The sequence below is a fragment of the Calidris pugnax genome, unplaced genomic scaffold (assembly GCF_001431845.1).
Source record: "Calidris pugnax isolate Ruff unplaced genomic scaffold, ASM143184v1 scaffold17, whole genome shotgun sequence".
Classification (NCBI taxonomy): Eukaryota; Metazoa; Chordata; class Aves; order Charadriiformes; family Scolopacidae; genus Calidris; species Calidris pugnax.
This window is the reverse complement of record NW_015090794.1, coordinates 12281759-12303720: the sequence shown is the minus strand read 5'-3', so window position 1 is coordinate 12303720 and position 21962 is coordinate 12281759. Positions and strand designations below refer to the sequence as shown.

General features: G+C 55.9%; 2 protein-coding genes across 2 annotated transcripts in view; one reads left to right on the top strand and one right to left on the bottom strand.

Moving 5' to 3' along the window:
• Positions 1 to 44: 44 nt before the first annotated feature.
• PDIA2 (protein disulfide isomerase family A member 2) lies at positions 45 to 4254 on the top strand. Its single transcript, XM_014936215.1, has 12 exons — positions 45 to 107; positions 150 to 270; positions 1503 to 1709; positions 2004 to 2137; positions 2214 to 2351; positions 2426 to 2542; positions 2619 to 2744; positions 2819 to 3013; positions 3359 to 3479; positions 3652 to 3833; positions 3928 to 4014; positions 4150 to 4254. The coding sequence occupies exons 1-12, from the start codon at positions 45 to 47 to the stop codon at positions 4228 to 4230; spliced, it is 1572 nt and encodes a 523-aa protein (XP_014791701.1). The 3' UTR covers positions 4231 to 4254.
• Positions 4255 to 6364: 2110 nt separating this feature from the next.
• The window catches only part of LOC106884886 (axin-1), a 72220-nt gene continuing 56622 nt past the window's right edge, over positions 6365 to 21962 (bottom strand). The window contains exons 5-9 of the mRNA XM_014936626.1: positions 17271 to 17824; positions 14608 to 14784; positions 13117 to 13362; positions 7656 to 7823; positions 6365 to 6831 (exon numbers count right to left, since the gene is read on the bottom strand). Of these exons, the coding sequence (XP_014792112.1) occupies positions 6705 to 6831; positions 7656 to 7823; positions 13117 to 13362; positions 14608 to 14784; positions 17271 to 17824 (1272 nt within the window). The 3' untranslated portion in view covers positions 6365 to 6704. The remainder of the gene's footprint in view (positions 6832 to 7655; positions 7824 to 13116; positions 13363 to 14607; positions 14785 to 17270; positions 17825 to 21962) is intronic.

Genomic DNA, 21962 nt, shown 5'->3' with positions numbered 1-21962 from the left:
CCCCCCCCCCGCCACCACCGGGCGCTGGATCTGGTGGTGGCACCATGCAGGGTTTCGGGGCCCGGCTGGTTTGGGTGCTGGTGCTGTCGCTGGCCTGGCTGGGCCCGGTGCTGGGGGGTGAGGAAGAGGAGGAGGAGGTGGTGGCGGAGGAAGAGGAGGAGGGTGAAGTGCTCTCGGATGAGATCGAGGAGGAGGACGATGTCCTGGTGCTCCACGAGCACAACTTTGCCCGTGCCCTGAGTGAGCACCGGCTGCTGCTGGTGGAGTTCTGTGAGTGCCAGGGGTACGGGTGCAGAATGGGCACAGGGTGGTGGGCAGGGGCAGGGGTACGGGCAGGGGCAAGGCTGTGGGTCAGAAGGACAGGGGCACAGGTTATGGCACGTGAGAGGGTAAGGATATGGGGCATGGGATGGGGACAGGGATATGAGGCAGGGGCATGGGGAGGGGAACATGGCAGGGGACACGAGGCAGGTGTGAAGGGGGTGGGATGGTGCAGAGGACAGAGATGTGGTGCAGGGGCTTGGGGCAAGGGATGGGGACAGGGACATGGGGCAGGGACACAGGGCAGAGGCACGGGGCTGGGGACGTGTAGCAGGGACATGGGACATGGCTGGGGACACAAGGTGAAGGGAGTGGGACATGGGGCAGGGGCACAGGTTATGGGATGTGAGAGGGTAAGTAAGGGTATGGGGCATGGGATGGGGACAGGGACATGGGGCAGGGACACAGGGCAGGGGCATGGGGCTGGGGACATGTAGCAGGGACATGGGACATGGCTGGGGACACAAGGTGAAGGGAGTGGGACATGGGGCAGGGGTCAGGGACGTGGTGCAGGGTCTTGGGGCATGGGATGGGGACAGGGACATGGGGCAGGGACACGGGTTATGGGATGTGAGAGGGTAAGTAAGGGTATGGGGCATGGGATGGGGACAGGGACATGGGGCAGGGTCTTGGGGCATAGGATGGGGACAGGGATATGGGGCAGAGACACAGGGCAGGGGCATGGGGAGGGGGACATTGCAGGGGACATGAGGCAGGTGTGAAGGGGGTGGGATGGTGCAGAGGATGGAGATGTGGTGCAGGGGCTTGGGGCAAGGGATGGGACAGGGACATGGGGCAGGGACACAGGTTATGGGATGTTAGAGGGTAAGTAAGGGTATGGGGCATGGGATGGGGACAGGGACATGGGGCAGGGGACAGGGGACAGGGACATGGGGCAGGGCCTTGGGACATGGGATGGGATCAGGGATATCAGGCAGGGACACAGGGCAGGGGCATGGGGAAGGGGACATGTAGCAGGGACATGGGACATGGCAGGGGACACGAGGCAGGGACACACTGTGAAGGGAGTGGGACATGGTGCCAGGGATGTGGGCGGGAGCGGGAGCTGGAGCCCACCAGGCTCACGCAGCCATTACACCCCTGGCCACCCTCAGAGCCCGGGGACACCCAAAAGTCTGTCTGGGCCTGTCCCTGCCACCGACACTGTCCCCTGCCCGCAGACGCGCCGTGGTGTGGGCACTGCCAGCGGCTGGCCCCTGCCTTCGCCCAGGCGGCCACCGCGCTGAGGGACGAGTCCAGCCCGGCCCGGCTGGGCAAGGTGGACGCCACGGCCCAGACAGCCCTGGCCAACGAGTTCGGCATCACCTCCTACCCCACCCTCAAGCTCTTCCGTGATGGCAACCGCACACACCCCGTCCCCTACACCGGTAGGGCCACGGCACCCGCCGAGGGGGACACTGGGATGGGTGCCGGGGCGGGCTGGGGCACAGGGGTGGGTGGCAGGGGGTGAGGGTGAGAGGGGTGGCCATGCCTGGATGGTGCGTGGGTGGCAGCGCGGTGGCGGTGACAGCAGGTAGTGTCACGGTGTGATGGTGCACGGGTGACAGGAGGTGATGGCAGAGATGTGGCAGGTGGGTGGCACGGTGTGTGGGGGGGATGAGAGGGTGGCAGCCCGGCGAGGGGTGGCCAGGGTGATGGCAGGTCCCCGCTGTGCATGGCAGGACGCATGGACGCCAAGGGCATCGTGGGCTGGATAGAGCGTCGGGCCGGCCCCAGCGCCACGCTGCTGGAGGACCCCGACACCGCCGCCAACTTCATTGCCTCCCAGGACTTGGTGGTCGTCGGCTTCTTCAAGGTGGGCTGGGGTGGGCTTTGGGAGGTGGGTAAGGGCCATGGCTGTGGCCATGGCCACTCATGAGGTGGCCACGCAGGACCTGGAGAGCGAGGCAGCCCAGGTGTTTTACGAGGTGGCCGGCGACGTGGTGGACATGACGTTCGGTGTGGCAATGGCCACTGAGCTCTTCGAGGCCTACGGGCTGTCGGCCGACACTGTCTGCCTCTTCAAGAAGGTGAGGGGGCAGCAGGGGGGTGGTGGGGACATCCTGCTGTCCCCCCCAGCCCTCACTGTCCCTCACCCCGGCAGTTCGATGAGGAACGGACAGACTTCCCTGTGGACCCGGCGCGGGGGCTGGATGCGGCCGAGCTCACCCAGCTGCTCCAGGTCCACAGGCTGGAGCTGGTGATGGAGTTCACTAACGAGGTATGGCTTGGCCCCATCCCCATCCCCATGAGGGCCATGGCCCCCCAGCCCTCACCCTCCTCTTCATCCTCCCCAGACCTCCGACTACATCTTTGGTGCCAAGATCCCCCACCACATGCTGCTCTTCCTCAACAAGTCATCATCGGGGCAGCTGCAGCTGAGGGATGACTTCCGGGCAGCCGCCAGCACCTTCCGGGGCAAGGTGAGGAGGTCCCATGGTGGGGACATGGTGGGGGTGGCCATGGGGCACCTCAGTGTCACCTGTCCCCTGTCCAGGTGCTCTTCGTGGTGGTGGATGTGGCTGGGCATGGCGCTGGTGTCCTGCCCTTCTTTGGCCTGACACCCGACGATGCCCCCACCCTGCGCCTGGTCAAGATGGAGAACAACCGCAAGTACCAGATGGACCAGGACGTCTTCTCAGAGACGGCCATACGCACCTTCGTCCAGGAGGTGCTGGATGGCAAGGTGAAGGTGAGGCACCGTGCCAGCCAGCACCAAGGAGGCTGCCCCGTGGTGAGCGGTGGGCTGTTAACTCTGAAGCCTAATGATGGCAGTTGTGTGGTGACCATCAGCCACCTGCTTGCTGAGGCTTGTGCTGCCAGGACTGAAGATCTTGGGGTGGGGGGGTGTTATGGAAAAGGAGGCAGAACATCAGTGTGGAGACGCATAAAGCTGGGATGGCAACAAAGGGGAAGAGGTGGTCCAAAAGATAGCAGAGGAGATGGGTGCAGGCTGGGGGTCCCCTGAGCACCTGTGCCCCGTGTGGCCCCTGGCACCGCTCAGCCTGTGCTGTGGCTGTCCTGGCTGTCCCCACAGCCCCGTCTGCTGAGCGCGGAGCCCCCTGAGGACTGGGACACACGACCTGTTAAAGTCCTGGTGGCGAAGACCTTTGAGCAAGTGGCCTTTGACGAGACCAAGAACGTCTTTGTCAAGTTCTGTAAGTGCCAAGGCCACCCATAGCCCTCCCCGAGCTCTGCCATGGGGCTCAGCCCCACAGTGTGACAGCCCCCAGCCCCGTCCCTTGCCCCTCGCCCAGGGGACACTGTACCCTGACCCTGGCAGAGCCCTGGTCCCCTGGCTCGTCCCCCAGCACTGCACCCATCCTGCAGATGCCCCGTGGTGCTCCCACTGCCAGGCCATGGCAGCCGCCTGGGAGGAGCTGGGCGAGCGCTACAAGGACCATGAGGACATTGTCATCGCTGAGTTGGACGCCACGGCCAACGAGCTGGAGAACATCACCATCCACGGCTTCCCCACCCTGCACTACTTCCCCGCGGGGCCGGGCAGGAAGGTTGGTGGGGGGCACCTGGGGGCACCCTGACTCTGCCAGCACCCGAGGGATGGGGTGGTCACCCCCTCATCTCCCTTCCATCTTGTGGCTCCAGATGGTTGAGTACAAAAGCACCCGAGACCTGGAGACCTTCTCCAAGTTCCTGGAAAATGGGGGGACGCTGCCTGAGGAGCCACCTGTGGTGAGTGAGGTCCCCCCAACCCCAGGGCTGGGGACACCCCCCATGCTGGGACAGCCCCCAGCCTTCCCCGGGCAGGGGGATGGATCCTGCGGGATGGGGATGGGGGTGTCCATACCTCACTGTTGTCTTCTCCAGGTGCCCAAGCCCCCCGAGAACAGCACGGGCAGGGGGGAGCCGAGTCCGGTGGGGACAGCCGAGTCCCGGGATGAGCTGTGAGCCCCGTCCCGCTCCGGAGCCTCCTATAAATGACCTGGAAACCATGTGGGCTCTGGTCTGTGTCTGCGGCTCCCCAGCACCTCCTGGGGAGCACCCGCGTGTCTTGGGGACGCAGAACCACCCCCCTCAACAGCTGAACCTGGGGGGTCTCCCCAGCAGGGGACCTCAGCCCTGTGTCCCCATGGGGGGGTTGCTGTACCAGCATGGCCCCGTACGTGCCATGGCACTCATCCTGGCAGCCATGCCGTGACACAAAGTGGCCAAAGCCACAGAGGACATGGCCCTGGGGGGAGCCTGGGGCTCTCCAGGCTGGCCCTCGTGCTGATGGTCCTGGTGGGGACCATCTGGAAGTGTCCCCATCCTGGCTCCCAGGCATCCCTCCTGCCCCAGGCTGGGGCTCCACAATCACCCACCAGCCCCAGGAGGTGCTGCCACAGCTGGGACAGCAAGAAGAGCCCAACATGGGGCTCTAAAGGCTCCTCTGAAGCCTGGCTCACAGCTTATGTGGCCCCCCAACATCCCCCAAGCCCCCAGCACCATCCCCTCCCCCTGGACCTGCTGCTCCCAGACCCCGGGCGATTCCCCAAGGGGGCAACACCTTGGTCCCCCCATGGCCAGGACATGCCCGGCCACCCCTCCAGGGAGCCCAGGGCCACCCCAGCCCCACCATGTGGGGCCCTTCGCCTGAGCTGCCCCATCCTCCCATCTGCTCCGCGGGGAAGGAAGAAAGCAGCAGGCGGTGGGACGTGGGGTTTTATTTCATTTTATCCAAGTACCTTTGAAAAGATCATTGTACAAGTCAGCACATGAGTACGCAGAGCAGACGTCGCCGGGGCCGCTGTACATATTTACAGGGGACATTCTCCCCCCCCACCCCAAGAAAAAAAAAAAGGAGGGGGGGGGAGACAGAAATCCCAGGCATGTTAACAACCTCACCAGACACAACACCATCAGAACTTCTTTTTTTTTTTTTTAAAAAAAAAAAGGGGGGGGAGGAAAAACACTCGTAACGCCGTTCCTGGGCTGAAAACAATTGTGGATTTTGCTGGACTTCATGTAGCGTAATAGGCAAGTCACAGAACCGTGTTTTAAAGGCACTCGGTGACATTTACAACAGGCTGGGTGGCATCCTGGGGTCCCCGGCAGCTCCAAGGCGTCACCATGGCTGAGAGCAGCTCTGGGCAGGATGAGCGCCGACCTGGAAGCCCCCCAGCTTTGGTGGCCACCCCGGCTTCTGCGGGTGGGCAAGGGCTGGTCTCCGAAGGAGCCAGTGCAGAGACGTGGCAGGGCTGAGGGCAGGGTGGGGGGAGCACCAGCGCAGCCCCCAGCTTTCTTGCGGCCGAGTAAGCCCAGGTGGCTTCCCAGGGTGCTGGCCACCTCGCTGGGTGACCTGGCCCTACACAAGCCCCACTGACTGGCACCAACCACCCCCCACCTTGCTCTCGGCTGTGGGCTGCACTGCCCTCCTGCTGCCCCCCCTGAGACACAGAATGTTTTACATCCTCAGATTTAGTGTCTTATTGGTTCCCTCCCCTACATTTATCCTAAAAAGCATCTCCTGACCAAAGCTGGAGCTCGGCATCGGGGGTTTGGGCATGTCTGCACTGGACACATGGGTGCTGGCCCTCTGCAGGACCCTCCTGGGAGGTGAGACCTTCTCCAGGGGCAGGGGGGACATGGAGGGGGGACAAGCGTGCGGGATGCCAGCACCCAGCTTGCCACCCCAGCTCCCAGCTGGTCCTCACGCCCTGGGAAGGTCCCCCCATCCCTGAGAGCTGGCACCCACCCCTCTGTCCCGTGGGGATTTACTCGGTCGCAAGAAAGCTCAGGAGGAAAAAAAAAACCACACCATCCTACCACGTCCTGCAGCTGAGACTGCCAGGGAGGCGAGGGACTGACTCGTTCCTAATGGCTCCATCATCTTCGGAGGGGAGCTGGGACCACAGCCCCTCGGGAGCGGTGGGGGGAGAGCGGCTCGGCCCCCGGGGGCTCCGAAGCCATCCCCGCCGGGGGGGGGAACCGGGGCAGGGTGCCGTGAAAAGCGAGGAGCAGAGGGAGCCTGGCGGATGGATGGCTGTACACTTTGGGTGAGTTCTGCAGTACCTGTATGTTTTACATTTACATAAGAGCACTGTGACATTGGAAATATTTTCCTTTTATTACAATATATCAAAAATATGCAGCTTTAGTAAACAAGGTCATATTACACTTTCTAATGCACTGTACAATGCTACATTACACTTATATTCGTTATGGAGAGGGAGCCTGGGCTCCCACTGGCAGGTTGGTGGGGTGAAACGGCATCCACCGGCACCCGGAGCTCGCCCAGGGCCGTGCCGGAGCAGGTGGCCACCCTCTGCCCTGGGCTTGCCCGGTGCCCGTGGCTGTAGCACCACCAGCATCCACCCAGGCCTTCTCCTCCGGTCCCAGAGTCTTTCACAGTCCTGTCCTCACGCCTCGGCAGCCCCTGGAGCTTAGTCGATCTTTTCCACTTTCCCGATGATCTTCTCTTCAAAGATGGGCAGGATGGTGTCATCCTCCCGCACCTCCTCGAAGACCACACCACAGTCGAACTCGTCGCTCACCTTCTTAAAGTAATACCTGGAAAACCAGAAACATGGGGGCAGAGAGGAAAAAAAAAATCAGGTGAATGATCACGACGGCAGCACAGTCCCCAAACCTGGGTACGGCCTTTCCACGTCCTGAGCTTGTGGTGGATGGGGAGCAGCTCTCCCAGACATGGAGGCAACCGGGGCCGCACTTCTGCCCCTGCCCTCACCCAGGGAGCAAAAAAGAGTGGTCAGGATCTGTGCTGGCACGTTCAGGAGCTCCAGCCCTGAGTCCAATCCCACTCATGGCTCCCTCAAAAGCAGTGGCTGGACGCAACCATGTTGGTGGAGCATTTCTAGGCAGGCTTTCCACTGGCAGCCCCTACTTGGAAGGGGAAACGTGGAGAGCTACACGACCCACGCCTGGTTGCTCTGGGGCTCCAGCAGGACCTAACTTCCCTGTCCTCACTGGAGGAAACTTTGGGAGCAGCTGGAATGGCTCTGGCAATTGGATTATTTCCTACAGCAGCACTGAGCACTGGTTGGTGCTGCTCCTCAGCAGCCCAGGAACCCGCAGGGCAACTCAGCAGCTTCTGTTGAAGGTACAAACCATGATGCAGGACATTTCTGCTACAAAACCCAATCTCCCTTTGTCCCTGTAACCTGCTTCTTCAACAGCCAAGGTGCCTTGGCCATGCTGCCACAACCCCCACCACCAAGACCTCTCCTGGAAGGCTCCAGGAACCTCCCTTGACCTACCTCCACCACGGTCCTTCACTTTGGAGGGGGCAACACTGCTGCGTCCTGGCAGTGGCATCTGCCAGGGGTCACTGGCAGTCTGCTGGCACCGTACCGCAGGCGGGGAGGGGCCCTTACCTGTAGTTCCCTTTCTTGGTCAGCAGCTCCTTGAACTGTCCCAGCGTCACCACGCGCCCCTTGACGAGGGTGCGGTAAGGGATGGGCTCTCCACAGAAGTAGTAAGCGACCACGATGTTTTCACAGGGCTGGGACGCGCCGCTGCCTGGTCTCTTCTGGGGCTTCAACCTGCCGTGCAGAAATACAAGCGACCTGCTGAGCACCGGCCCACCCGCCGGCGTGGGCAGGCCCCACGGCCCCTCTCTGGAGATGGAGATGCTGGATTAACACCCAGGGCCCTCAGGAGCACCCATTGCTCCAGCCACCATCTCTCTTGGGCTGCCGAGGCTGGTGGAGGAGTGAAAGGCACTTGGAAAGGCTGGATGGGGCTAGACAGCAGCTACAAGGAGGGCAGCAGGTTATAGCTCAGCCCCTTTGTGCTGAAGAAACCCATCCATGGGCTTTTTCGACTCAGGGGAACCATCTGTAAGCTCTGGGCAAGACAGAGCATCCCAAGCCCACGGCAGCAGACCCAGGCCACCATCCTGCTCCTGGTGCACGCCGAGCGGGCATGGCTGGATGCACACTTGGAGATAACGCACACGCTGCTCGGACTGCTCTGGATTATTGCTGCTGTGGCCAAAATAGCTCAGCATGGCTTTCTGCTGACCTACATCTGCAGGGATGCACAGGCAGGACTACTCCTGCTCCCCCCGGCTCCACCAGGCACCTCTTCCAGCAGAGATGGACATGGGAAGGGATGGAGCTCCCAGCGGGACATGCCCTGGAGGTTTCACTGTCTGTTCCTCTCCATGCAGGGTGACAAAGAAGCTGCCATCCCCAAACCTCAGTGACTTAAAATAGAATAATAGAATGGTCTCTGTTGGAAGGGACCTTTCAGATCATTGAGTCCAACCATCAACCCAACACTGACAAAGCCACCACTAAATTGTGTCCCTGAGCACCACATCTGCCCAGCTGTTAAATCCCTCCAGGGATGGTCACTCCACCACTTCCCTGGGCAACCTCTTCCAAGGCTTAATAACCTCTTCAGTGCCAAAATTTTTCCGATATCCAATCTGAACCTCTCTGGTGCAACTTGAGGCCATTTCCTCTTGTCCCATTGCCTGTGACTTGGGAGAAGAGACCGACCCCCCCTTGCTACACCCTCCTTTCAGGGAGTTGGAGAGAGCGAGAAGGTCTCCCCTCAGCCTCCTTTTCTCCAGGCTGAACACCCCCAGCTCCCTCAGCCGCTCCTTACAAGACTTGTGTTCCAGCTTCATTGTCCTTCTCTGGACCTGCTCCAGCCCCTCAATGTCTTTTTTGTGGTGAGGGACCCAGAACTGAACACAGTATTTGAGGTGGGGCCTCACCAATGCCGAGTCACTGCCCCAGTCCTGATGGCCACGCTGTTACTGATACAGGTCAGGATGCTGGTGGCCTCCTTGGCCACTTGGGCACATACTGGCTCATGTTCAGCCAGCAGTTGATCAACAGCCCCAAATCTCCTGTGTTTTCCTGACTCTCAGGATGTTGTTCTGGTCTCTGCTTCCAGCCCACACACCGGGGTTCTGCTCCGTGGTGCCATCACTAAACCAGAAGTGTCAGCCCAGGCCTAACCCCGTTTCCAGAGGGAGTCAAAAGCAGCAGTAATAAAAATCAGGGTGCTTTGCCCTTCTGTAGAGCCTTTCATCTGGGGTGCTGTAAATGCTGCACAAACATTGCAGCAGCCTACACAAACTGGCAACTTGCAACGTGTGGTCCAAGCCAGAGGCAGCCTTCTCTCTCAGAGTCACATAAAACACATTTGGGAGCTTAAAAAAAAAAAAGTAGTATTTAAAAAGCACGCTGGTTAAAAAAGATGATTTTGTATTTACACGACTGGAAAGTTGCTATAAAAACCAGCATTTGCCAAGCTCATGAGGTAATCGCAGGTTTGGAAATGACTCTGACCCTAACCTTTAAACGCGGGCTCGTGGGCACAGCACCTTTTTAATGGCATGCCCACGTAAACATGGGCATGGCAAACCAAGACCAAGCACAATCTTTTCACCTCTTTCTAAAGGCATGAGAGGTCTAAAGTTCAACTGAAAAACCCTCCTGGTGCCTGCTCTGCCTGGGAGCCCTTTGGAGAAGATGCAGCATCCTGAGAGGCAAGGGTCCACCCCCGGTGCCAGCAGAGCTCTCCCAGCCTCTCCCATTGCCCTGTCAAAGCACAGGATGCCCTTTAGCTAGAAAAACATTAAGGAACTGTGTCATCCTTGGAAAAAAAAAAAAAAAAAGAAGAAGAGGCATTTAAAGGAAAAATGGGTCATAAATTCAGGCAAATTCTGTGAACCCTGTGAGCCAGAAGTTAATTGAAGGGGTTTGGAAAACCTCAAAGTCCCTAAGCTTCTCTTAATCCTGCTAGAAATGAGTGGTGACTAAGAGAGAGCTGCTGTGTGCCTGGGGACCTGGGGACACAGCCCTGTGCCCCGCAATGGCAGCAGAGCTGGTTCCCCCAGGCTGCTGCTCTCCTTCACCTGGGGAGATGGAGAGGACCCCCCCCAAGCTCTGTCATGGAAGAAGAGGGGGACCATGCTGGTGGCTGGGAGCCTTCCTCCTCCTGCTGCGTAATTCATCTCTGAAAGGCCCTTTCTGAACGTGCTCACCTCTTTCCAGAGTGGAGATGTGCCCAAAAACGATGCCTGAAAGCAGAAACTCTGCGCTGCTTCACAGAGTTAGAGTTAAAAACAAGCTCCATGGTTCTGGAAACCCTGTTTTTGCCATAAATCAAAGCAGGGGTGGATGGTTGTGATGCCTCCGAGCTCCTGTGCGGCGGGGGCAGGACACACACACACACACACGTCCCACACTGCAGCCACCCATCTGAAGGAGGGCTGTCGAATAAGGAATCAATGAAAATGTGATTTTCCAAGAGTCTCTCTCAGGAGAGCAAGACAACACAACTGTCTTTGCTTCTGTCATCACCAAGAGGTCTCTGGAGACCACAGCTTACTCAAACAGGCCACCAGACCGTGTCTGAGCTCTGCCTTGGTAAAGCTTCCACCTGCACCCATCTCCTGGGTGGCAGCGCAACCCAGAACCACAGCCAGGTGCCACCACCCTGCCCCTTCTGCCATCACCTCCCTTTGTCACAAGCACTCAATGCTATCTGGTAAGAAAGGGCAGCACTCAGCTGACTTACTGCATCTGTATTTCAGCCCTGATTTCTTACCCCACTGGTATAACCCACTGGTGCCGTAACGGCAACTACGTCTGGGTTACAGCACCAATCCAGCCTGGCTGGATGCAGAGAGGAGGTGCTCAGCTCGCTCCAACTCAGCCCTAAGGCTTTGGAAAGCCTGAAATGCACCCAGCAGATGTTACCTGGGGAGATGTCCCAACAGCCAGCTCTGCTCCTCTTCCAGGCTTGGCCCCACCCAATTAATTCCAAACCAAGCTCATGCTAATGTTCTCTCTGCCTGCAAAGATCTTTTCTCTGGAGAGCTGGTGGGAATCACTTCACCCAGCTGCAAACAGAAGCGAACTGTGACATTGAGCTACAGAAAATGGCTCAAAACCTGGCTGTAGATGCAAGAAACCTGAGGGTGACTGGGACACAAACACTGGATCTGCAGGTCATTCAGTACCAGACACTTAATCCCGCATTGCCTTCCAGCAGCAGCCATCTCATAGATATGATTCCCAGTTTCTAGCGGGGCAGAGCTGGGGTGGGGGCTGCTGGCCCCCCCAGACTGGGGAAGGACATGGCTGGCAAGGGCTGTGCTGGAGGAGAGTGGCTGGTGAGCTGGGCAACTGCGCCGGCAAGGCCAGCATGGCCGTAGGAAGCTGGCAGGGTGCCTCAAGGACACCTCCGGGCCCACCTCCACCACCCCTGCCCTGTGGCTTCCCCAAGGCTGCCGACAAACCTGCACGCTGGCTCCACTTTCCCAGAGCTCTCTGAAGCTCCCGCCCAAAATAAATGGTGTTTTTACATTAACTCCCCTCTCTGTTTCTCCTTATCTCCCCAGCCAGCTTTGGGCAGCCCCTCTCAGAAGAGACTTGGGCTCTATTTTCAGGCAGGCTCCTGTGCTGACCATGGCAGGAGCTCTCTAAAAAGCTCTGGTTGGCTTCAGCTGGAGCACCCAATCCTGCCAAAACCCAGCAGAGAGATTTCAACATCCAGAAACCCCTGGTTCTCCAGGAACTGCTGCATCCATTCTTGCTTGCTACTGGACATGGAGAACATGGCTCCTTGGTCTTCCAGGCATGGGGCAGGTCAGGGGGGTCCCTGTGTCACCAGGAGAAGAGCCAGACCTCATGGGGAGGCAGCGTGACAGCTCAGCCTGTCCTCCTGCTGCTCTGCACGGCATTCACCACAGTGCCATTGGCTTCCTACAAAAACTATGCTTACAATATGTGCCAAATTATTATTAGAGCATTAATTGCATATGCATATAGCCCAGGTCGGTGTTTCCAAAGTGCATATCTGCATCTGGACATTTCTGGGGAAGGTGCATGAATTTAGCAAACGACTCTACTAATAAACACTACCCAATCACACCAACTGAAAGGTAGATCAAATAAACTTGGCTTCACCTGACTTGGGAGAGCCCTCTAATTACCTGGCTTTCAATCAATGCTCTGACATAAATATGCAGAAGTCTGCTACACGGTCACTGCGAGCCAAAACTTATCGGAGCCTGGCAATTAAAAGAGCTTTTAAGTGTCAGGCGCCAAAGTTTCAAGTTTTCAGAACACAGCTATAAAGCTGTGAAAGGTTTTTAATGGACAAAGTGCTTTTTAGCTGTTCCCAGTAATTATCTAGCGCTTCCAAAAGCACTTCTCATCCGAGAGCTCCATGTGCCTTGCAAATAATCTTCCTTCCCCAAAAGATAACACAGGAGTGGGAGAATTAGCTCTGCAGCAGGGGCACAGAAGGAGGCAGGGATTGGGAGGGGGCCGTGCGGGATGCGATGCTGCCGCAGCGGGACAGGGCAGCGCTCCCACACAGGAGCAGCCCTTGCTGGAAGCCCGCAGGAGATGTAGGTGAAGAGCAAATACATATTCTACTCCTGCACTTAATTTTGCTGCATCCTGCTGCATCCTGCTCCTACACCAATCTTTGAAATTCTCACCTGAGTGTGGACAAGCCAAGAAGCAGCGAGTACTGGGGGAGAGAGCTCTTCCATACCGTGCCCTTTCTAGACACGCTCCCCTTGCCCAGCTCCTCCTCAAGCTCTCAGCCCTTCTCCACCCTCCCAAGAGCATTTCCAGCCACAAACCACAAGCCTGAGTCCTCAAGGTGGGTTTTGGCACTTGCACCACCATGTTAGAGGGACTGGGGCAGATTTCTCTGACCCCTCTGCCTATTCCTCCACCCAGTTGGTGCTGGGAGCTGGAGACCAGAGCAGAGGGCAGTGGACATCTCCCTCAGCTGCTCACCTTCAGAGCAGTCCCCCCCTTCCCTCCCATGCACAATCAGACCCTATCACCCTACCTTTGTTTAACGGGGAGTTTTCCAGCCCTTTTTTCCTCCTCTTCCAACCTCCTGCGAGCTTCTTCCAGCTGGGTGAGAGGGTTGGGGGCTGGATTGGGCGGCATGGTAGGATCTTGGATGAAGGGGTGAGAAGGCTGGACGACGTTTCGGAGCTGGGCACTGACCCACGGATGCACCGCAACAGGTCGCTCGATGGAGAGGGGTCGGACCATATCATGGGACAGCTGCTTTTTAGCACCTGAAGAGCTACACACAAACACAAAGGTGTTACACAGAGCTTTGGACAAGCACACAGGCACTCCTAGATGGACCTACTGCTTCTACAGCTGGACACAGGCACCACTGGGAAGCTCCCTATTGCACGGCTTTGAAGGGATGGGGGAGCACCATCCACCTCTAGAGAAGATTTCAGAACAGCAAGTCCTGAGACATCAGGGTGAGTGATCCAACCCTGACTCAGAGCCCACAGATCTGTTTAAGGGCTTTCATCAAGCCCACAATACATCAAAATAAAACCAGCAAAAGGCAGCTCCACCTTTTGTGACATTCTGCAAGAAGATGCCCTCCCGTGTGCTGCCAACGTTCCCAGGCTGAGAGCCTCTCCATGAACATTGGCATCTCCAGGAAAAGGGATGTTGCAGGGATGTGCTCGTCCTTCTCCAGCTCCAGCAGCAGAACCTGCTGCCTGACTTCATGGTGGCCTGGCACTGCCCATGGCTCTTGAGCTCGGCCCCAGTGCAACCCACCCTGGCCTCCAATGTCCACCACGAGAAGAAACCACCAGAGGTTTCACCACTCGGCCACCAGCGCAGCTGTGTCAGAGGGGACAAGACCCCAGGTCCCTCTCCTCGACACCCGGCAAGTGCTGCTTTATGCCAGGGACTGACCAGCCTGTGATTGTGGATCCGTGCCCACAGGAGATCTGCTTGACTCCAGAGAGATTCCTGAGACAGCCACGTCCTCGGCTCCGCTCTAGGCAGGCGAGGTCCTCCCAGAGGATGCTCCCAGCGAGCCGAAATGCTGGGCAACCCTCAGCCCTGCTAAACTGCTTGCTCAGCACCAACGGTGCCAGCACAGCAGGTCCAACGTTTCTATTGGCACCTTGCAGGAGCAACAGGCATTTACATACAGCAAATGCTTAAAGGAAAAATACTGCCTACTTGTGTGCCGCGTTACCCACCTCGGAACCACAGCAGCAATTTGTGAGATTCCCCTGGGGCTGCGACCTCCCCGCCATGGCCACCAGCCATCCTTCAGAAAAAACCTGCCCTTACAGTCCCTGAGCAATCCTCAGTCTCCAAAGGGTCTAAACCCTTGTGCCTGGTGGACTCTTGTCTTCTTAAGATCTCCAGGAGCAAGGCAGACTGCTGGATGCTTAGACACACAAGATCTCCAGGAGCAAGGCAGACTGCTGGACACCTAGACACACAACGCCTTGCACAGGGGATGCAGTACAACAGCGTGAAGACCCCTCACTCTGCCAACCCTTACCCATGGTTTGTTTTCTTATGCCTGCTGATCTCCTTCTCTCCTTCTATGATCCACTGAAGGATCTTCTGGTTTCTCTCCACGTCTTCAGGAGATCCTGGCATCTCATAGCTGGCACCATCACTTTTCCCTGAATCGGTCTTCTTAACATTTCTCTTTGAGAGCAGACCGGCTTTCCCACTGCAAGAACAAAGCTTGAGACATTAGCGCTTTGCCTAAGCCAAGCCACCACAGACACTGGCTGAGGATGGACATGTCTCCCTCCAGACACATTCAGCCCTGCCTGCAGTGCAGACGTGGCCCTGGTTGCCTTCCACAGCCCCCTGGTTCTACCACAGCTCACACCAAACATGCCCCAGTTGAGGCTAAGAGTGAGACTGGCCAGAGCTGGGCACAGGAGGCTCCTCCATCCAGCCACCTGTGGGGAGAGGGAGCTTCTCTTCTGGCCAAATGAGGCCAGCAGATCTCCTACCACATGGAGGGCTGTGTTAAAGCCCTGGCTCTTTGCTCAGAGCAGGACGTTCATCCTGGTGCTGGAGTCCCTTGGCTGCCTCTCCACACCTGAGCCCTTCCTGTTACCCCCCGGATTCAATGACACCCCAAACTGCTGATTTGCCACGCTGAGCCTTCACTTCCCACCCCGATTTGAACCCAGGTCTCACATCATGGAGGAAGATCACATCCTAGAGGGGCGAGCTGCCTTCTGTGGGCTCTCATGCCCTGGGAAGTGCAGCCACCTCAAACACGGTAGCCAGACGGATGCCAGGCAGTAGCCAACACTTAAGGCTGCAGCACAGGCTCCTACAGAAGCTCTACTGCTCCTTGCCCACATCCATGCCCCCTGTGCCCAGCCGGGCAGCCCCACGCTCAGCAGGCCATGCACAACTCACCCCTGCTGGGCTGGCCCCACGCTCAGCAGGCCATGCACAACTCAACTCACTGCCACAGCCTGTAACTTCATGGGACCCCCACCACCCCACAGGGCCTTCCTAATTCTGCATGGAGCCTGTAACTTCATGGGACCCCCACCACCCTCATCACCCACCTGCTTTACCCCATAGGGCCTCCCTAATTCTGCATGCTCCCTAAGACGTGTAGGAAAAACAACCTTAGCACCACAGAGGAGTGACAAGCCCCGAGTCATCTTTGCTGATTTTTTGGGGGAAAAAAGCCTGGAGAGGGGTTGTTGAAGATCTACAAAGGGAGGGCAAACTGCCAATTCATTCTAAGCTTCTCCCCGCATGACGGCTACTGGGTATCAAATAAAATTCTCCAGCAGCAGCTTCAGTGCAAACACCCAAAAAAAGTCTTTTTCTGCAGGTTGTAACCAAAGGTCAGACCCCTCCATAGGGGACCGGGGGGACAGCAGCCCACCTGGGTTCAACAAGAAGCTGGACAAGCCACTGCAAGAGACTGCTGGATGCTGAACAAGATCGTTCGGATGCAAACTCTTGTCTTGTGAACCCAGGGATTGTCAGGAACTGGGAGTTCACGCCAGAGGAAGAACAGATCTGAATGCGCCCTCTGAAATTCCCCTCACATATGTGCTGTAGTCAGTGAGAAGTCCTACGTCTAGATATCTGAAATTCCCCTCACATATGTGCTGTAGTTAGTGCTAGAGAGAAGTCCTGTGTCTAGATGGGGCTTTGGGTTCACCCAGCATGGCCAGCCTCATGCTCTTTTGAAGCAACAATCCTTTCCCTACAGAAACAGGACAGACTTAAAGGCTTCTCCCTCCCTGGAGAGCAGTTTCCTTCAGGTGCCTCTGCCTCCCTCTTCCCATCCTGGAAAGATGCTCCTGCCCAGTGCCTTCACTAAACATCCCACCCTTGGTACGCTGCAAAGCATCACCCCAAACCCGCAGCCCTGGGGAGCCAGCGGTGCTCAGGGTGAGCACAGCTCTCCCTACGGCTGCTCCATCACCATTTATGATCCCAGGCAGCCCCGAGCTCTGCTCTCACCTTCAGAGTCATCATCTGATGGGACCAGCAACACCCGCCACAGCAGAGAAGGAGCTTCACCCATTCCCTTCAGCACGGAGGGGATGGAGGACTTCAAACAGCCAAGGGAATCATAGAATGGTTTGGGTTGGAAGAGACCTTAAAGATCACCTAGTTCCAATCTCCCTGCCCTAGGCAGGGACACCTCCCACTAGAGCAGGTTGCTCAAAGCCCCATCCAGCCTGGTCTTGATGGACAAAAGCCCGTAAGGCAGTGATAGGTCTTTACTGGGCAGCACTGCAGTGTCCGTGGCTTTGTTAGGAAGAGAAAGGAGCTCTTCTGGTGGATGGGTCAAGCCTTGCAATAAGGAGGGCTTTTTTGTCCTCTCATAAACACCTTAGGAGACCAGTTTCTGTCACCCAGACCCCGAGACACAGCCCTATACTTAGCAACTCCTGCTGTGCGGGGAAGTAGACCAGCATCTGCCATTTCTAAGTACCTCCACTGCTTTGAGGAGCAGAAAAATTACTTTACAACCAAGGCCATTAAAACTCCTGGTCAGAGGGTGTCTTTCAGCACCACCTCACAGAGGTGAAAAGGGGTCTATAAGGGTTACGGGGGTGGTTCAACCACTCTGTTTTCACCAGCACACTACACCCACTTATGAAAGAGCTTCCTAGAGAAGCCACAGCTCTGGGACTCCCATTGGGTGTTGCCTTGACTCACCTGTAGCCTAAAGAGTCCATGGGGACAGGGGCCATGCCCAAGTTTTCAGTGTAGTTTCGTGACTTTGTTGCATAGTTATGTGAATCTACATTCCAGGCAAAGCTGTTCTGCACTCGCTGCGTGGCCTCGGCCTCGATCTGCTCTTTTGGTTTCATCACGCTGTGGTGATGGATGTGGTGGTAGACGTGTTTATGGTGGTATAAGTTAGCTGCATCCAGTTTCATTCCTGATTTTGTTGCGTGCTTGCCATGCCCTGGAGGAATTGTTCCTAGTGTCCCTGACAGCTTTCCTAAGTGGCCGCTTTCTGGGGACCGTGGCTTAGGAGAGTGGCGGCCAGGTCCTGGAGACTGGCAGCCTGGTGTTTTCATCACACGCTGGACATGTTCATCGAGGATGCTTTCTGGGTTCTCTTCGTGGGCGTCTCTCATTTGCATTCCAGCACAGCCCATCTCAGAGTAACGAGGAGCGAAGTGATGAAAGGCTTGGGCGGAAGGCATCTTGTGGCTAATGACCGAGGGACCAGAAGAGATATCTGCATCCTCACCTTCTTCTTCCTGCAAAAAACATGAGAACAATTAGAGAATGACAGTAGGGTGGCAAAAGGGGTCTCTAGTCCCACCTCCTGCCTGCAGCAGGACTGCTGCTAACCCTTGAAAGGGTCGTGTCTGGCTTTGTCCAACCAGATCTTGCAAACCTTCAAGATGAAGATCCACCACCCCTCTGGAGACCTGTCCCAGACTGCGCCACCTTCCTGCAGTCCTGCTGCCACTGAGCAGAGCTGCTCAGGTCTCTGTACCTCCTTTTTGAGCCACCGTGAACAAGGGTCTCCACACATCACACAAAGAAACCGAGGCAACCTCTAGCAGGTGGCCCACACATCACAACCAGGGTTTACAGGTGCAGCTTTCTGAGGGGTGTGACAACTCAATTGGGCGTGTGAGTGAGCAGAACCTTACTAAAAAGCTCCCTAAGTCCCTTGAAGGTGGTTCTGTAACAACCAGCAGCGCAAACACCACTTACCACACTGTACCTGTGACTTCCTACGAGCCTTGGGAAAGGCACGGCTTCAAAGCCCATCAGATAAAGCCCAGAGTTACAGGACACGCGGAAAACAGACCTCCAGCCAGGTGAGACCAGGGGAGTTTCCCACCCCAATGACTATTTCATAAGGCAAAGCCAACAGCCGGCTCGTAACAGGAGGGAACAACTGAAGGTCAACAGCAGCATGAATAGTTTTAAAAAATCAAACATGGATTTCTCCCGGGCACGCTAAGGCTGGAGTGAAGCACTTCACGCAGATAAAGGAACAGGCTGGAACTAACTGCTTGTTCTTGTAGTTCACAACGGTCTAGGACACGCTGTTAGCGACTCTTAAGTCCTTGCCAGGAAGAATAAAACTCCTCCGTGCTGACAGCCACAGTTTTGATGCTGACAAACTACTTTACGCTCCAACACAAACTCAGATATTTATGAAGTTTCTTTATTGGAAGTCAGGACTCCTATTTTTTTTAATTACATAAGCAGGATTCCAGCGAGTCCTTTAATCCCGCTCTCTTTTCCTCCTTTGGCACAGTAAAGAAATCAGTTGCAGCGCAGGGTATCTCTGCCCTGCCAGATAAATAAATGCATCTGTTAGAAAACACTGACTCCCACCAGCTTTGCCTGTCAGATGTCATCATCCGTCACTTGCTAACCAGCTTCAAAGTCCCAGCTGCCAACCACACAGCGAGAAAGCAAATAGCAGCCTTTCTCTCCGTGTCACACCTGGGGGTTCAAACCTGCACCCAGGGACAACACCAGGCTTTCAAAGTGCCAAAGGCGTGGGGGCTGCAAGCCTGGGGCTGTGACACGATGCCCACCTCTGGAGGGGACGCAGCGCTTTCTAACAAATGGCTTTGAAGAACTTCAGAGGCACCTTTCATCTCCAGCCCCGACGCTGCAGCCTGCCAGCCACTGTCCCTGGGCACCCAGCTCGGGGACAAGAAAAGATGAAGCGTGTGCTGACTAAATCCCCACCACCGGGGCAAGCATTTATTAGCAGTTCATGATAACTCAGTGATGTGCTCAGCGCCCGGGGGGCTTTTAGGGCTGGCACCTACTTTCTGGAAAATTCTCAGGTTTAAACATCATATAATGTGCAGGGCAAGACCTGACCCTGGCACAGATCCCCGACACGTGGCAGTGAGTCCTTTCTGCCCAGAGGTCCAGCAGTGCTGTCACAGCAGAGCAGGGTGGCACAAGAGTGACAACCTGGAGTGGTCCAGCCAAACGGGTGCCTGGGATTTGGGAAATCCTCTGGCTGCCTGGAACTCCATTTTGCCAATAACTTGGACCTAATAGGTTGCTTTGCTCCAAAACTGAGATCAGGGTGGGCTAAAGGAAGGAGAGAGATGCATTGGCACGCTCTCAGTCTGCTTTGGCTCAGCTCATCTGTGCCACTGAGCAGATCAGGACCCAAAGCAGGTCCTTGGGCAGGAATAAGTGCTGAAGGGGCTTGTGGTGTGCAGGCAGGCCCCGGGCCCCAGATTCCACCCTCCAGCACTGGTCTCAACCTTGCAGGGAGTAGGAAAGCCCCAAGAGTGAGAAAACAGCAGCTAATTAAGGAATTGGGGTGCCCATCCCAGGCTGTCCTCTCTCCTTGAGGAGGGCAGAGGCCAAAGGTTTAAGTCAAGGCTGCAGATACCAATTCTGCTAAACCTTTTTTTTTCCTGCAGTGAAAAAATCAACACACGGCAGGAGGTCGGGGCAGCCCAAGCTGGGATTGTAAGGCAGGACTTTGGATACAGCAGAGTCAAACCCTGGCTTCGAGAGGTCCTCCTTGCCTGAGCTATCCGACCGCAGTCCATGCAGACAGAGAGAGGACCAAGGACGCACAAGGAAGAGGCAACAAGTACCATGTTTGACACCGAGGAAACCCACAGATCAGGGGAGCAGCCTTCTCCAAGGACCCAGCTTTCCCAGATACGGGGCTTGAGCTGCGTTTTGGCATCTTGCTGGGGTGAGCCGGGCAAAGCTGGGTGGCGTGGGCAGCCTCTGCCAGGTGGAGAAGCCTCGGGTGCCATCACCACTAGATGGTGCTTTGTTGACATAATATTGTCAAGAAACCTCTTCCGTGGGCTCCCACAGGCAGCAGCACTTAGAGAGATGCAGGCTTCAACTTTGCTGACTGTCTGCTGAGCTATTTTTGCTCTGCAGCAAGGTTGGGGGTGCCCTTCCCTTTGAATTAGGAGGCTGAGATCTGCACCGATGAGCTAGAGGCGAGCGATACCTCGCTGCAAACCTCCTCCTCTTCCTCTGCCTTCCCCCAGTCCCACCCATCGGGATGCTACTGGTCAGCGGGGCACAACAGCTCACCTACACACCAGTGGGTTTTTGATCATCATGCAGATGATTTCCCTCTCTAGGTAGGCAATGGTTTATATTCAAACAGCAAGAATCTCAGCGCTGGCTTTGCTCCTCCTGGCTTATTTTCAATTCCCTCAGTTCAGACAAAGACAGAGTGATCTGTAGGATACGACACTGATCCGTATGACACGACACCGCAGCTTCCACGCACGCACGTGAGGCTGAAGTGGCTCAAAAAATAATAAGGGAATGCACATATCCTCTAATCCTCTCCCACATTGCTCAGAATAATTAATGAATTAAATGAAAGGGCTTTTTTTTCCAAAAAAATGAAATCTTACTGCCTTTTCAGTTTGGCTCTAAATCAGATGCGTCTTCTTGATGTTACTGCATGATGTGGCTTTGAAAGGGAACCTGCAGACAGCTCAGTATGGGGGAGAAAAACTCTTTTTTTCCTAGCTTTTGCAAAATATTTCCAGCTTCTCTGCTAAGCTGATAACTGCCTAGTGTGACTAATGCTCACGGTTTTCCTTCTGCTGGTGCTCAGTGAGCCGTGCAGACCCCTCAGAATAATTAATGAATTAAATGAAAGGGTTTTTTTTTTCCAAAAAACTGAAATCTTACTGTCTTTTCAGTTTGGCTCTAAATCAGATGCGTCTTCTTGATGTTACTGCATGATGTGGCTTTGAAAGGGAACCTGCAGACAGCTCAGTATGGGGGAGAAAAACTCTTTTTTTCCTAGCTTTTGCAAAATATTTCCAGCTTCTCTGCTAAGCTGATAACTGCCTAGTGTGACTAACGCTCAGTTTTCCTTCTGCTGCTGCTCAGTGAGCCGTGCAGACCTGGTAAGAGGTTACCCTGTAGTCCTGGTGTTCAGGTCATAGAAAAAAAAAAACCCTGTGATCTATCAGGATTCAAGCTCTCCTCTTGCTGATACCAGCAGCTCCTGCTCAGAATAATTAATGAATTAAATGAAAGGGCTTTTTTTTCCAAAAAAATGAAATCTTACTGCCTTTTCAGTTTGGCTCTAAATCAGATGCGTTTTCTTGATGTTACTGCATGATGTGGCTTTGAAAGGGAACCTGCAGACAGCTCAGTATGGGGGAGAAAAACTCTTTTTTTCCTAGCTTTTGCAAAATATTTCCAGCTTCTCTGCTAAGCTGATAACTGCCTAGTGTGACTAACGCTCAGTTTTCCTTCTGCTGCTGCTCAGTGAGCCGTGCAGACCTGGTAAGAGGTTACCCTGTAGTCCTGGTGTTCAGGTCATAGAAAAAAAAAAACCCTGTGATCTATCAGGATTCAAGCTCTCCTCTTGCTGATACCAGCAGCTCCTGCACCTTAAGTGCT